The 13725-nt window shown below is 37.8% G+C and overlaps 1 protein-coding gene across 4 annotated transcripts in view; it reads right to left on the reverse strand.

Annotated features, from left to right (window-relative positions):
* PDSS2 (decaprenyl diphosphate synthase subunit 2) overlaps positions 1-13725 on the reverse strand; it is a 105760-nt gene that overhangs the window by 33229 nt on the left and 58806 nt on the right. For all 4 annotated transcript variants that reach the window (XM_052672525.1, XM_052672514.1, XM_052672542.1 and 1 more), the window contains exon 3: positions 5776-5974. In XM_052672525.1, the coding sequence (XP_052528485.1) occupies positions 5776-5974 (199 nt within the window). The remainder of the gene's footprint in view (positions 1-5775; positions 5975-13725) is intronic.

Here is a 13725-nt window from a genome sequence, read left to right on the forward strand (position 1 = left end):
CTGTTTCTAACCTATTACTGCAATTACAGATTAATTCTAATTTTTAGAATTTCATTTAAATTAATAAGTTAATAAGCTGTGTCACCTAATCCTCCAATTTAACTTCTCCAAAAGATTACTTTTCAAACATATAATCACAACCATTAAGGTAATGAAATTCTACAAGTATTTTATTACCAGTTACAGATAGCAAAAGTGAAACAGAAAAAAAAATGAAAGAGATTCAGAAAACTGAATGCCTCATTTGCTCATGAGTTATTTTAAGAGGCTATAAATTTACTTCTTGAAAACAAAGGCAAATGATGTGCTTACTAAGAAAGTATTCCACTGACACAGACGTGCAAAGGGGCAGTGGGGACTGCAGAAAGAACTAATTAAGAGATTCACAAGCATCATTCTACAATTTTATCATCATCACCATGAGAACTGTTATATCTACTGATAGCAGAAATGCTAGACAAAAGTTTTAAGGTAGTGCCACGGGAGAAGAAAGACATTATCAAGTATCAATTCAAATAATTGTTAATCTTTTGCCTTTAATATGCAGGATTTCAAATTCATTTCTCGGAATGATGCGAATTACTGGATTCTGGTACACTCTAAGAATATTAAATAACTGTATTCTTAGTTGACTTATTATAACAACTCATTTTTCAGTACTGAAAACTTCTTGCATTCTTTAATAGAATTTATGATAAGCTGTATGCTAATACTGAGATACTCTGAAATACAGAACTACTTTCTTAGTGTTGCCCAAACAAAAGCTTTATTCTATAACAACTCTCAATCATGACAATTGTGGTGTCTTATGTCATCTCATACTAGGTTAAGTGTTCAAAACACACTTGGTTTCCTTCTCCTCCATTTCCCAGAGAAAACAGTGCTCCTTAATCATAACTTTCTGTAAATACTTTCAGAATTCTTCAATCCTACCTGCAATCTTCAGTAGTGTCTGTCTTTCAGACACACTTCCATGACACTCCTAAATACTAAATTATACTCAAACCACTCAGCAATATAGAAGCAGCCCTACTCCCCACTCAGTGCAGTATGCTCCCTCAGATGAAGGTACAGCAAGACAGACAATGCTAAGTTAGTTAATTCTGAAGCTCATTTTAATTCTTTTTTTTTCCCCCTCTCAAAAAATCATTTAAAAAAGGGGAAACCCTTTACTCTTCACTGGTGCCAAGGAATCAAGTCCCTCAAATTCAAATCCCATGCCCCTTCCCTCCACGTAGGACCACAAGTGATGCTATGTAAGCATAAACCAGGGCTCAAGATAAGCAGAACTCTGAGGAAGCAAAGTGCACATTCAGACTGTTTCAATAGAAGGATCTACACGAATAACTTGTTAACATTTACGCTAACACAAGTCCTATCTTGTAAATAACACATGCGTTTAGGAGCACATAAACTTAACATAAGGAAATGCATCCACTATGTAAGTACTGCAACTGTGCTGCTGTTCATTTATAAACAAATAATGCCTAATAAAACAACTCTCTGTGATGTGGTCTGCTGGCAGAGCTCTGCACTGACAGACAAGATTCCTGAACTCAATTCCAAGCTTTCAGGCTGCAGATTTGAAGTGCTTTGGTGCAGCTCAATCATTCCAACAAAAGTTCATTGAATTACAGATGGAAGAACAGTGCCACTCCAAAAATTTCAGTAAGAAGTACAAAGAACACGACCCTTACAGGTATGTTAAAGTGTTTTGGATTAAGCTTTTTTTTTTTCTCCTTTTTTTTTTTTTGGTCTTCTAAGAGATATGCCTTCCTGTCTGTCTATGGAGTTGCAAGCAATATATTTAGATTCTTTTATCATTTCTTTAGCCATCAATACATTACAGTAGGCACTGCACTAAAATGACTGATTTCATCCTTCTTGAGTTCTACGTGTCATTGCCTTCAGATTGTGGGAGCATCAAAACTGGTCACAACTACATCTTTAATGCACTCTATCTATAGTTTGATAAGAGAACTTACAATAGAGATGATCTAACAAGCTCCAGCTTAAAAGCTGCAACAAGTTTCACTCACCTCATCTGTAATATATCCTAATAAAGAAAAATATTTGACAACACCCTGGTCAATATTCACATATCACTTGAGTTTAAAATGTCCATATGACATTTCTTGCTAACAGATGGCAAAACTACAATTAATGCCTGCTACGTTTGCTGCATTCACATTTGAACACCAGTCTACAATTATTATAAGAGGTTAAGGTTACTTAGGCAGAACTCAAAGACCAAACTAATACCTTTCGTTACTAAAGAAGCACTGTCACACAACAAAATCTTGCTAGCAATTTCAACCCCTCATCCATCCAGATCAGATATGTTAAGGTCACATCACCTTCAAAAGAACCAACCAATTTTTCTTTAAGCACACTGGAGATACCGTCATTTGTTAGGTAAGCATCATTTGCTTTTCTGTTTCTCCCACAATACACATGTTTACAATGACTTCTAAAATGCTTCATCAAAATTCTAAAATCAGAACACCATAAAAAGAGAAAACCTCTCAAGCAACCCCCTCCCATCATCCCAAATAAACATTCCAGTCCAACAAATCAGCACGTTACCAGATGTTACCGTGTAATTTTTAACTAGCAAAAAACCCCATCCTCTTCCTTGTTGAGGGCTAATAATTTTTAAAACCACTGCCAATACATCGTCTACTAAAAAATCCCACCCAGATGCTCTTTGTGCTCAATTCAGTTTTAAAATCCAATGTCCAATCTACTATAGGTTGCAATTATGGAATAAGGTTATATCCATATTATCTTCAATCAACAACACAACTTACCACGATAATCAGAAAGCCAAGAAAAGCCACTATCAAAAGTACAAGAAAAAAGGCAGTCAAAAAATTAACATGAAAGAACAGAAAATATGCAGTGTGATCAATGTAAGACTTTACAGCTGAAGAAATCACCATTCATTTGAAACAGATTTTATTATTCAAATCAACTGAGAACTCTGCTGTAATTTACACAAATATAGCACACAGTTGCCCTTCTGTAGCTTTTTTTTTTAAATTTTTTTCAATTAATGCCAACTTTGTAATCATAATTAATGTCTCAATTTCACGGAGTAGAAAATGAGAATGCTTTCTTCCAAATTATTGTGTGTGTTCAAACAACAAATTTTACATGACTTCACCACAGCACAAAAACAGTATTTGTATTATTTGTACTGTTTCTGGTATCATAATTGACATTTCAAGAAATCCTCAGCATTTGTAGCACACACATAAAAAACAAACAAAAACACCCAACCCCCACCCAAAAAAGCAACCCTCCACCTCAAAAATCTCCTTTTGCATAACATTAGCAATTGTATGAATGAGAACTATGGGCATTTGATTTCAAAAAAAGAAAAAAGCCCACAAACCCTGAGCCCTGAATTAACATCAGTGCAGTTATATTCTACAGCACTAGCAAGAAGAGGAAAATTACTACAAATTAACAACAACAATTCCTATATTTAATGTTATTTAAAAATCAAAGTGTTACCTAAGGCAATTACCTTGCAGCCTTTTAATATCTACAGGGAAAAGCCTAAGGGAAAATAATTGACTTTGCTAATTTTACCCTTGGCAATTATAAAATAGCTCTGCATTTCATTACGACTACAGAATTTCACATCTAATTGTCAGCCCCGAGAGAAGCAAAGAGATAAATGCATCATACGCAAGCTTAGACAAGAGTTTAATGGCACAATAAAATTATCTTGGTAGCAGTGGTATCAGGTAATGCTCAAATCCCCTTTAAATTCTAGATGATACAACAATTATGCATGCCTAAATAGAGGTTATAGTCTACCACGGTCAGTGCCATGTACAATGCATGCTGCTCATTTCACCAGCCAATTTGATGAGCTATCAAACGAGTGCTAGCAAAAAGCAGCACTGAGATTTTTACTTTTTCCATCAAAGAAAACAAAACATTATGAAGGAAAAAAGTCACAGTTATTTCACACTGCTGAAAAACAGATGCCAGATTTGAAAATTCATCATTTACAAAAGAATAAATACAGTATGTTTAAATCATTGCACCTGTCAAGAAATTTCTATAGCTTGTACTTCAATTTTTCTAACTTTGCTAGTGGGGTTAGACATATGAAAAAGAATAATTTACTAAGTCAATCAGTTCCCATAATGGCATCCCACTTATCGCATCTAGAAGCTATGAAAGTATTTAGATGTCAGAAAAATGAAAAAAGTGCTAAAATGTTTTGGCAGGATTTTTCAGACATACAATATGATTACTTCTTAAAAAATAGTAAGGAAAAAAAGGGGGGGGAAATATTTCTTTGCACTTGTGTTTCATTTCACTGTAGGCTTGCTTCCTGGCAAGCCTTAAGGGAGTTGTTGCTGCAATACTTAATGATGTAATAAATGCAAAGTAGTAGGTGCTGCATTTTATAAAACGTTCCCACAGAAGAGGAAACAACAACAACAAAAAATGAAGTAGAGTTAAATGCTTTGCTTTGTTTTCAGATTCTTACTACGTACGAAAAAAATTAATGGACACAAATCAACAATAATTATTAAAACTAATTACCACCCATTTTTATTATGGTATAACTAAAACTCTTCACAAAACTTCTAAAAAATATTTACGATCGGTTCTCCCTGTAACAGCTTAACCCAATATTCAAGCAGATTGACACCTGATCTCTTGTCCTTCTTCTGAATATCAGCTCTACACTGTGAAATGACACCACATTTGTGACACATTGTCATAACGATGATCAAAGCAGTATATACAGGAAATACTCAACTGTAACCATCCTGAGGAACTTCAGAAGAAGTTAAAAACGATGCACTCATTAAGCTAAGAATTAAAACTGTGTTGATCATTGACATTCATACACACGACATGCTTATTTTCCATTAAGATATGGAAGAAATGTTCACGTGAATTAAGGTTTCCCTGTCAAGAACAACAGTTTTCAGCCCACAAAACTCCAGCCATACATGTAGCTAGGTGATACACACTAGACTGCAGAGGGATGCTCATGAATCTCTCTCCACCATGACAAATTTTAAGGAGAAGCTAGACAAATCAAGAATGATTTAGTGCAGCTGATTCTGTCTGGGGACAGAAAAACCAACCAGAAAGATGATTTCTCAAGTTTTCCATCAGATTCATTTTGTAAGATCACACATATACACAACTTGTTCATCATGAAAAACATTGCCTATTAGGATTAGCTGACTTGCAGATGCCTTTTGGAAGCCAGTACGTCCATGTTAATTGGGCAATCCAATATTCCAGGATGACCAAATGCCTAACAAAATAATTTTATTACCTGAGAGCTGCATAGACAAGAGGTTAAGTGTCTTCCCTTATGAATTCTCTACGACAAACTTTTCACAAAGCTGAAGGTGAAACACCAAACCAAAAATGCCTGCAGATGGCAGCCTGCTAGAGGGGCTCTACTTCAAGGTGTCACAAGGATGCCACAGCACACAGCTAAAATCCACCAAACTAACCAGTCATTCATCACTACCTATAGCTACATTCTTCAGAACATCCACTGACGCTGTCAGCACACAGCAATTCTACACGACAGCGGTAGACATTCACAGCAGTAGCATCCTGTTAATCCATCCACAGCTACAGTATAAGCATGCTGATTTTTAAAGGGTGTTCCACAGATAAACAACACACCATAACTAAGATGATTTTCTAACGGACTTCTGTTTTAGAAGATTTACTAATAGTTGCTTTGGCAGTAAAAGAATTTTTATTTTTTATTTTTACCTTGGTATTCTGTAACTGAGCAAGACTTGTGCAAGCATTTGCGAGCAGAAAATCTCCACTCAGAACAGCCATTTTATTCCCAAATTGCATATCCTTCAGCGGGCCATCACAGGACTTGAGCTCACCAATGTTCACTATGCCTCGATGCACCAGAAAGGCAGTGTGGATCAGTTCCGTAATCTCTGCAAGACTTCTTTGACTGAAAGTAAAGAAAAAGTGCAGTTACTTTGAAGCTATGAATAAAATAAAGATTTCAGGGGGGAAAAAATAGGCCATGCTAAGCTATACGCTAAGGTAATATTTATTTATTTTCAGATGCAACATTAAGCATAGACAGAATCACATCACATCACCAAGAATTTCCAGATAGGCTGCTGGTACCATTGGTTCTGCTCGGGGGAACACTGCCCTTTGTTTGAATTCTCCAAAAGAACAAAGCTAAGTAATCAATATGGTTCTCACCGCATTTTCTTTTTAGTTTTGTCTGCAGAAGCTTGAGGGACAACAGCGTGAAGAAATTAGAATAATAGAATCATAGAATCACTCAGGTTGGAAAAGACCGTAAAGAACATCAAGTCCAACCACAGCCAAACCGTACTACCCTAACTCTAAGAACCCTCTGCTAAATCATGTCCCTGAGCACCACATCCAACCAGTTTTTAAACACATCAGGAATGGTGACTCAACCACCTCCCTAGGGAGCCTATTCCAGTGCTTAAATTGCCAAACAGAAAGTGTCAATGGGAATGAACGAAGGACGAGCAAGCTAATGTGAACACTCTAAGAATGCTACAGTAAATGACTGCTCAATTTAGAGTTAAATTAATAACAGGATACTTTGCAGTTCCATAACATCGAGGGGGGTGGGAGACAGCCAGACATATGGTGCACTAGTGACATTTCACTGGTCAGAAGACACAGTGATTCTTGTCCAGCACAGGAACAGGTCAGATTTTATTTGGGTAGCTTCACAAATTGTTTCTCATTCCAGCTCACAATGTGCTACCCTCTGAACTCTGGAACTTCATCCCTGTGAGAACCCCTGCATCAGGCACAATATTTTCACTTTCCTGACATGAGACTTGCCCTCTATTTTCACTTTGTTTTTTTTGGAAAAGGCATGAGAAGAGCCAGGTAACCAGTTCTCTTTCTTCTCCTCCTCCTAATTTGGTGCTGTACCCTAGTGACTGCCCCAGGGGCCCCAGGATGAGTTCCTCCCTTGCTCCCACCCACAGCAAGTGATGAGCTGTCAGCAGGCAGAGATGAGGGGAGGGAACAGAGCAGCAGGCAGCAGCACTTTGCCCTGCTGGTTCTGCTCAGCTAGATATGCACAGGGCTGCTCTGATGGAATCATCAGCGTGTTCATGTTTTTTCACATTCAAGCAGTTCCCTCTGTGTGACAGAGACTTAATGTTATCAGCAAAAACATAATGTACATCCTTGATTATAAGGTCTTTAAGTTGAATTGCAACCTAGTACAACAGTACTGGTGAGGCAGTGGCACAGGCTGCCCAGGGAGGTGGTGGAGTCACCACCCCTGGAGGTGTTCAAAATACGTGTAGATGTGGCGCTGAGTGACGTGGTTGTTAGTGGGCACAGTGGTGATGGGCTGGAGGTTGGACTAGGTGATCTTAGTGGTCTTTTCAACTTTAATGATTCTGTGCTCCCTGTTATTCCTGCTTATTCCAATACTGACTAAGCCCCGATTTACTGAGTAAATAAACTGCCTCACATGCTCACATATCCATATACTGCACATATGCATATACAGGCTAGGTTCTGGTTCAGCACTTGCAAAGCACTGAGTAAATCAATATTTTTCCTTTGGCTGGTGCAGATGTGTTGCACCCACCATAATTGACCTGAATGCAACTAACCTCCTGCCCAAATGACTGCAGACACAATGATGCCCAGCAGCACCTGCTTTGGGCCCACAGGCTGTGGCAGCCAGCAGAACGAGAAGTCAGCAAAGCCATGTGGGCTCTGTGGCATGGCAGGGTGGGCGAGTGGGAAAAGTGGAAGCTGTAGTCCCCAGCGTGTTTTGTCACACAGAAAGCAAAGTTGTTTTAAAAGTCACCATTTCTGCTTCATGTGAAGACACTGTGAAAACAAAGCAGCTGGCCATTCTCCCTTTAGACAGGAAAATTGGAGGTTGACAGTGTTTTTCAAAGAGGAAAAGCAGCCTCTACAGCCTTCATCCACGGAGCAGTACTGTAATGCTGCTGGCTTGTCTCTAACAAAGGGTTAACAGAATTGCCAGCTTGGAGGAAAGGACTAACAAGATATCCCAATGCTCCTGCTGTCACTGTCACAGCAGCCCTTGGAGGAAATGTCCCTATCAATTCGGTTTATCAGATGGACAGCTGATCAACATGAAACAGCCTTGCTCTGGGCAGACTGAGCTGAGCTACCTGGCATGAATAGCAATGAGGGCCCGCTGCCCGCAGCCAACCCTGCCACCTCAGGCTGCACAGATCCCAGGACATATGGGGATCCCTGGTGACGAGCAAAGCGCTGTCGCCAGCTCCAGTGATGGTTCATTTCCCCCAGCTGAAAGCAGACATTAATATCCTGGGGAGACTGGGCCCGCCTCTGCGACCTCCAGCCATTGAAGCAAAGCAGCAACTGTCCCATTTCTTCCTTTAATAAGCTTTTAATGAAGGAAATCAAAATCTCCTCTTTGACTTCAGCATTGCTCTTCATTCTAAGGTTGCACAAATACATCAGTGTCACGCTTTCCAAATGCACAGGATCTAGATGTTTTCATTTCATTTTTTTATAATCCATTTGTTCTCGTAACGATACTCGTATTATTTGTGCTAACAGGAGAACCGTATTATGGAGATAATCTGCATCTAATCCTGATCTTACACACTGCTCTGCTACCCTCTCTCTTGAGTCAGCTAAAGATAGAAGAAACAAAGCCACTGTAAAAATCCCAGGCAGTGCCTTTCCTAACGTCTTTCTATGATAACACCCACAATACTGAGGCACTAAATGGACTCCACGGTGCTGCTATGGATACAAAGGAGGTCTTGACGTGACTTTGAAAAGTACAGCACCCAACAAACAGGCACACACAACGCAAAAAAACAAACTAAAACAAATCAACACCCAACACTGTTATGAACTTGCTACTGAATGCCCGAAGCAATACCATACACGGCTTTCTCAATCTGAGGTCCAATTCAGCGATTCAATAGTTCTGTGTTTGAAAGCACATAATCCCCACATACAAGAAGCTAATGTTGGAAGAAATGCTGGACTTATGACAGAAACATCTGATAGAGTACCAAGGCAGAACAATAGGGCAACCAGATTACGAACTCCTGCTGCTTCCATTCTCATATAACAAAAAGGGAGTGCAGTAGCCACCAGAATCACTGACATCACAAGGTAGCACCCAGAAAACAATCAGCTTTTTATATTTTTTTTTTCCAATATGCAAAGTTTGTGTGTTGTTAAAATAGAAGCAGAAGTGTTTTTCCATCAAATGTCAACAAACTTCCATTTATCCTTCATGCCCTTTGCCACTAAAGCATGGACACTGCAAACCACCACCAACTGCCCCAGAGACCCAAATTCTAGCCATCACATTGCAAGAGATTGTATTATTTCAATCTCCACAAGTCACTCAATCTCCTCTTTCTCCCTTTGCAGAAAATGACCCACGTGTAATGATATCATTCCAGAAAGGATGGTACAGAGGCTTGACAGAACAAGGAGGACCTTAACAAGAAGTTTTGATGGGTCGCAGTCGAACAGGTACAAGTTCCGCTGTTAGTTGCATTACCTATGTGGGGTTAGCTGTGAAAAATAGCCCTCTCCCTCCACCTCAACTAAGAGAATCACAGGATGGGACTTCTGTACTCAACCAGCCCAACCCCTGCTCCAGCAGGGACACACACAGCAGGGTGCCCAGGCCCACATCCTGGCAGCTTCTGAAGATTTCCATGGAGGAGAGAGCCTCTGGGCAGCTTGTGAGCAGGACAAGACAGACTGGTTCATTAGCCTTTCAAGCCAATTACTGTCTACAGTTTTAGTGAATATCTATTTTCTCTCTTCCAGTCTTTAGTAAGATCCTTGAGTTTGTTTACAGTTCTTTTCTTGCTCTACTCTTCATGAAAATCTCAATTCAGAGCTTTGTATTGCCTGAGGCATATAAAATGAGGCAGCATCAACATTGTCTCTTGCTTTTTTGCTCACTCCTTGTTTACGCAAGTTTAAAGCACCTGTATAACTAATCTAAACGTGTGTAAAGTAGCACATCATGGCTGGAAATATCCTGAAAAGTAGAAAGGAAACACGGATATTTCTAAGAGTCAATAACACCACCTTCTCAGCAAGGTCTGGAACTACGCTGACTCTGGGACTGTGAAACAGTAGCTTGCAGGAAAATACTAGGAAGATACAAAATTGAGTTACATAGAGCATTTTATCTCACATCAGAATAAGGAGAGCTATTTCTGTTCTTCTTTGGTCCCTTGCCCCAGTAAATTCAACACAGACCTTTGGCATTCAAGTATGTTTTGGTGAAATTTGATAAACTGCTGAACATACTTCAACAAATCCTTTAGATCTCCCTTATAAACCGACCCAGGAGGTGCAACAGTGTGCTGCTGTGACACCATCAGCCCAGGGAAGGAAGACAGCTTCTATATGAAACCCATGCACAGGTAGGCACCAGACCCATGGAGAAGAATAAGGCAAACACTTTGTAATTATGCTCCTAAAAGAAAAAAAGAAAAAAAGAAAAAAAAAAGAAGCTATGATGATATTATTACAAAGAGAAGTATCTCATGAAAGTTTCACCACAAATGTTGAATCCTACACAAAACTGTACAAAATGGCAAGGTTGACTGGTAAAATATTGCACCAAATTTCCATGAAAATAAAAATAGGTTTTTAAAACAAATTTCTCTTGCAACTTTTAAAAACAATTTTTTTCAGTGCTGAATACCCTGTTTGTTGTCTGTGTTATCATAAAATGCTTGCAGCTATGAAACTTTACTGGGCACGATCTCTTCAGAAGTTCTTACAAGCAACTTCAGTCCTTAATTTCAAGTTCTCCTCTAAACAGAAAATAGCATTGTGCACAATATATAAAATAAAAACATTAAACAGCTCAATTGATCTGCTGCAAACAAAGAAGCTCTTCAAGTTGAATACTCTGCAGTATTTGTGATGGAAACTCAAGCTCTCAGTAGCAGTTGTAAAGTATGAGTTAGCTTACCTTTCCTCATGAGCTAACTATCAGAAATATACTGCCCCTCTCAGAGGAAGATAGGTTACACAAAGAGCCACTTAATAGCTTAAAATTATGTTAATATTAAGGATGATATTTCACATAAATGGACCAAATAAACAGAGAATAATACTAGCTACTAAAACCCACATTCTGAATTTCTCAGCAATGAACACAACTGCTTTGAATGAAGACGATGCAGAATAGAGATTAAAAATTCTTCAAGAATTATCATCATGGAACCTTTTATTAAAAGGTAACTAAAACTGTACACCCCAGATTTGAAGACTTTGTCTATGATTGTCAATGCAATAGCTTCCCTTCCATACAAAAAGGATTAACTTCAATGTACAATGCTGCATTCGCCATTTTTTAAATAAATACACTAAAAAATATCAGCATGTATTTTAGAGTGACAACTATAATAATCTATATATAAAAATAATATATAAAGTAATACAATAATTATAACTAAGGAACTGAAAAACTGTAAAAGCATTTAAGAAAGAATTAAAATTATAATTCTAACACTGACAATGTATTTTAGTAGAACCTGATATCTGATGCAATATTTGTGACCAATGAACAGAAAGGACAAAACATTGCACAAGTTAAATTTAAATTGATTCTGTTTGCTGTGGTCGTAATGCTGTATCAACATAACACACTTATTCACACATTAAAAATGGGGAGGAGGGAATTTTACAGTTCTTTTTTCCCCATTAACCTGTCAAAGCCAACACCATACTTAATAAAATCATTATTGAATTATTTAACATTATTAACATTATTTACCATTGGTTAAATTAGCCAACATGTATGGCAGGTGCTGTGGTTTCATTAGCAGGAAAAGACTTTAGGATGAAACAGTAGACTTAAGCCAAATATTCTGGCATGGCCACAATTCATGCCTTTTTACATGCTGAAATTATCTATCCACTGTTATCCTTTAACAAGGTCAAAGACTAAGACCTCTGTGATTCCTTCTATACTGGTCTCTAGGCTATTGTCATCTTCCACCTGAAGGATAAATTAAATGCATTGGTTCTATGAAGTTTATTAAGTATGCTGATAATTACACTCCTGTTTATCAATTTATTTTCAGAGTTGCTACCTACCTTGCCTTACTCTTCTTTTTCCCATCCTAGCATCACAAAACATTTTGATGTACAACTTCTACCCATAATTGTCCATATATTTTCTTTTATTCTTGTAAGGAGCTTTTATTCTTGTAAAGAGCTTTTATTCTGTATTTTGCCCACCACTGAAACACTGTTTCATTCTCCTCCCCCTCCAATTTACTTTAGCAAGCTCTTCCCTCATTCTTTCGTAGAATTTGAAAATGTTTTCTGATGTTTAAGTTGATTTGATGTTGACTTGAATTCAGTACAACTGTTTCCCCGAGCATTGTGCATGGACAGCATCCTGTTCCCGTTCTTCATACAGGAATCACGTCCTATGATCCCCATTTTAAAATCAATGTGGCAAGACTGATGCTTCCAAAATGAATTATAGCTGTCAGATGCAGCATTGTTTTTTCTACAAGGCAATTATCAAGCCTTAAACTTCTAGTAAATAAAAGACAAGTTGAAATTCTAGTTGCTGCCTGCTGCAGATCATATCAAGAGCCATGCAGACCATATCTAGTGCAACGATCAAGTCATACCAAGAGCTAAAATGTTTACTTCCTTAAAGAGCTACTTCCCTCCTTCGGTAAATATATTACATGAGAATTTACTGACACTCAGTAATTTATATTGGCAATATAATGAATTCTCAATATCGTGTATTTCTAAAAGAAAATTTCCTATCTCAAGAAATGTTAGATTCAACTTGAATTCTCTGTTAAACTTTTAATTTGCTAAAAAGAGCTCCTATCAGAACAAATAATTTGGGTACAAGTGAATACGATCTAAACACATTTCTTATGCAAAAACAATATAATCATAGCCAAAGCAGTATACAAACACTTCTTGTAAATACGATATGTAATGTTCAGATGTATATAACATCATAAGTAAGTGTTATTTTCAAAGATAAAACAAGCTGAAACCAATAGATAAATTAAACAGTAAAACACAAACAGCTTTTGGATACTGTTCAAGAATATTTTGCTATATAACCAAAAACCCACAATTCCCCAGTCAGGAAGACTAAGCTGATTAAAAGCAAAACAGAAAGCCAAAAAACTGTTGCCTACACAAAGCCAAACCAGCTATAATTCCCTTCCTCTCTGTCTGAAACAAACTGAAAAATGGATGGAACAAATGCAAATCAGAGGAACTAGGCAAGGAAGGAAACTGACAAAAGGAACAAGAAAATGTAAAGATGGGCACAAAACTCAGCAAAGGCAATTTAAAAATGATATACTAAAACCCCCTCAAAGTCAAAAGAATTTTGAGCATTGCATTGGTCCATTAGGTTGGGTTTGGCAGAAACATAACAGAAAGGCAGAGGATTTTAGGAAGTCTGTTGTATTTCTAAGTGTTACATTTACACAGCCAGGTACAAATATCTTCTAGATCAGTAGTGAGTAATAATGCTCATAAACAGCAGTGGTTACGATTTTATAGTCAGTAGATCCAGAGAAATTGCTCTCTGGAGAGGAGACTAGGGAAAGCAATGACATAGTGGATAAACAGCAAGGAGAACGAATTGACCTCAATACAAAATAAGGCAAGCTGGTTCAATATGTTTTTCTCAAG

Source organism: Tympanuchus pallidicinctus, unplaced genomic scaffold (assembly GCF_026119805.1).
Source record: "Tympanuchus pallidicinctus isolate F22 unplaced genomic scaffold, pur_lepc_1.0 scaffold1, whole genome shotgun sequence".
Classification (NCBI taxonomy): Eukaryota; Metazoa; Chordata; class Aves; order Galliformes; family Phasianidae; genus Tympanuchus; species Tympanuchus pallidicinctus.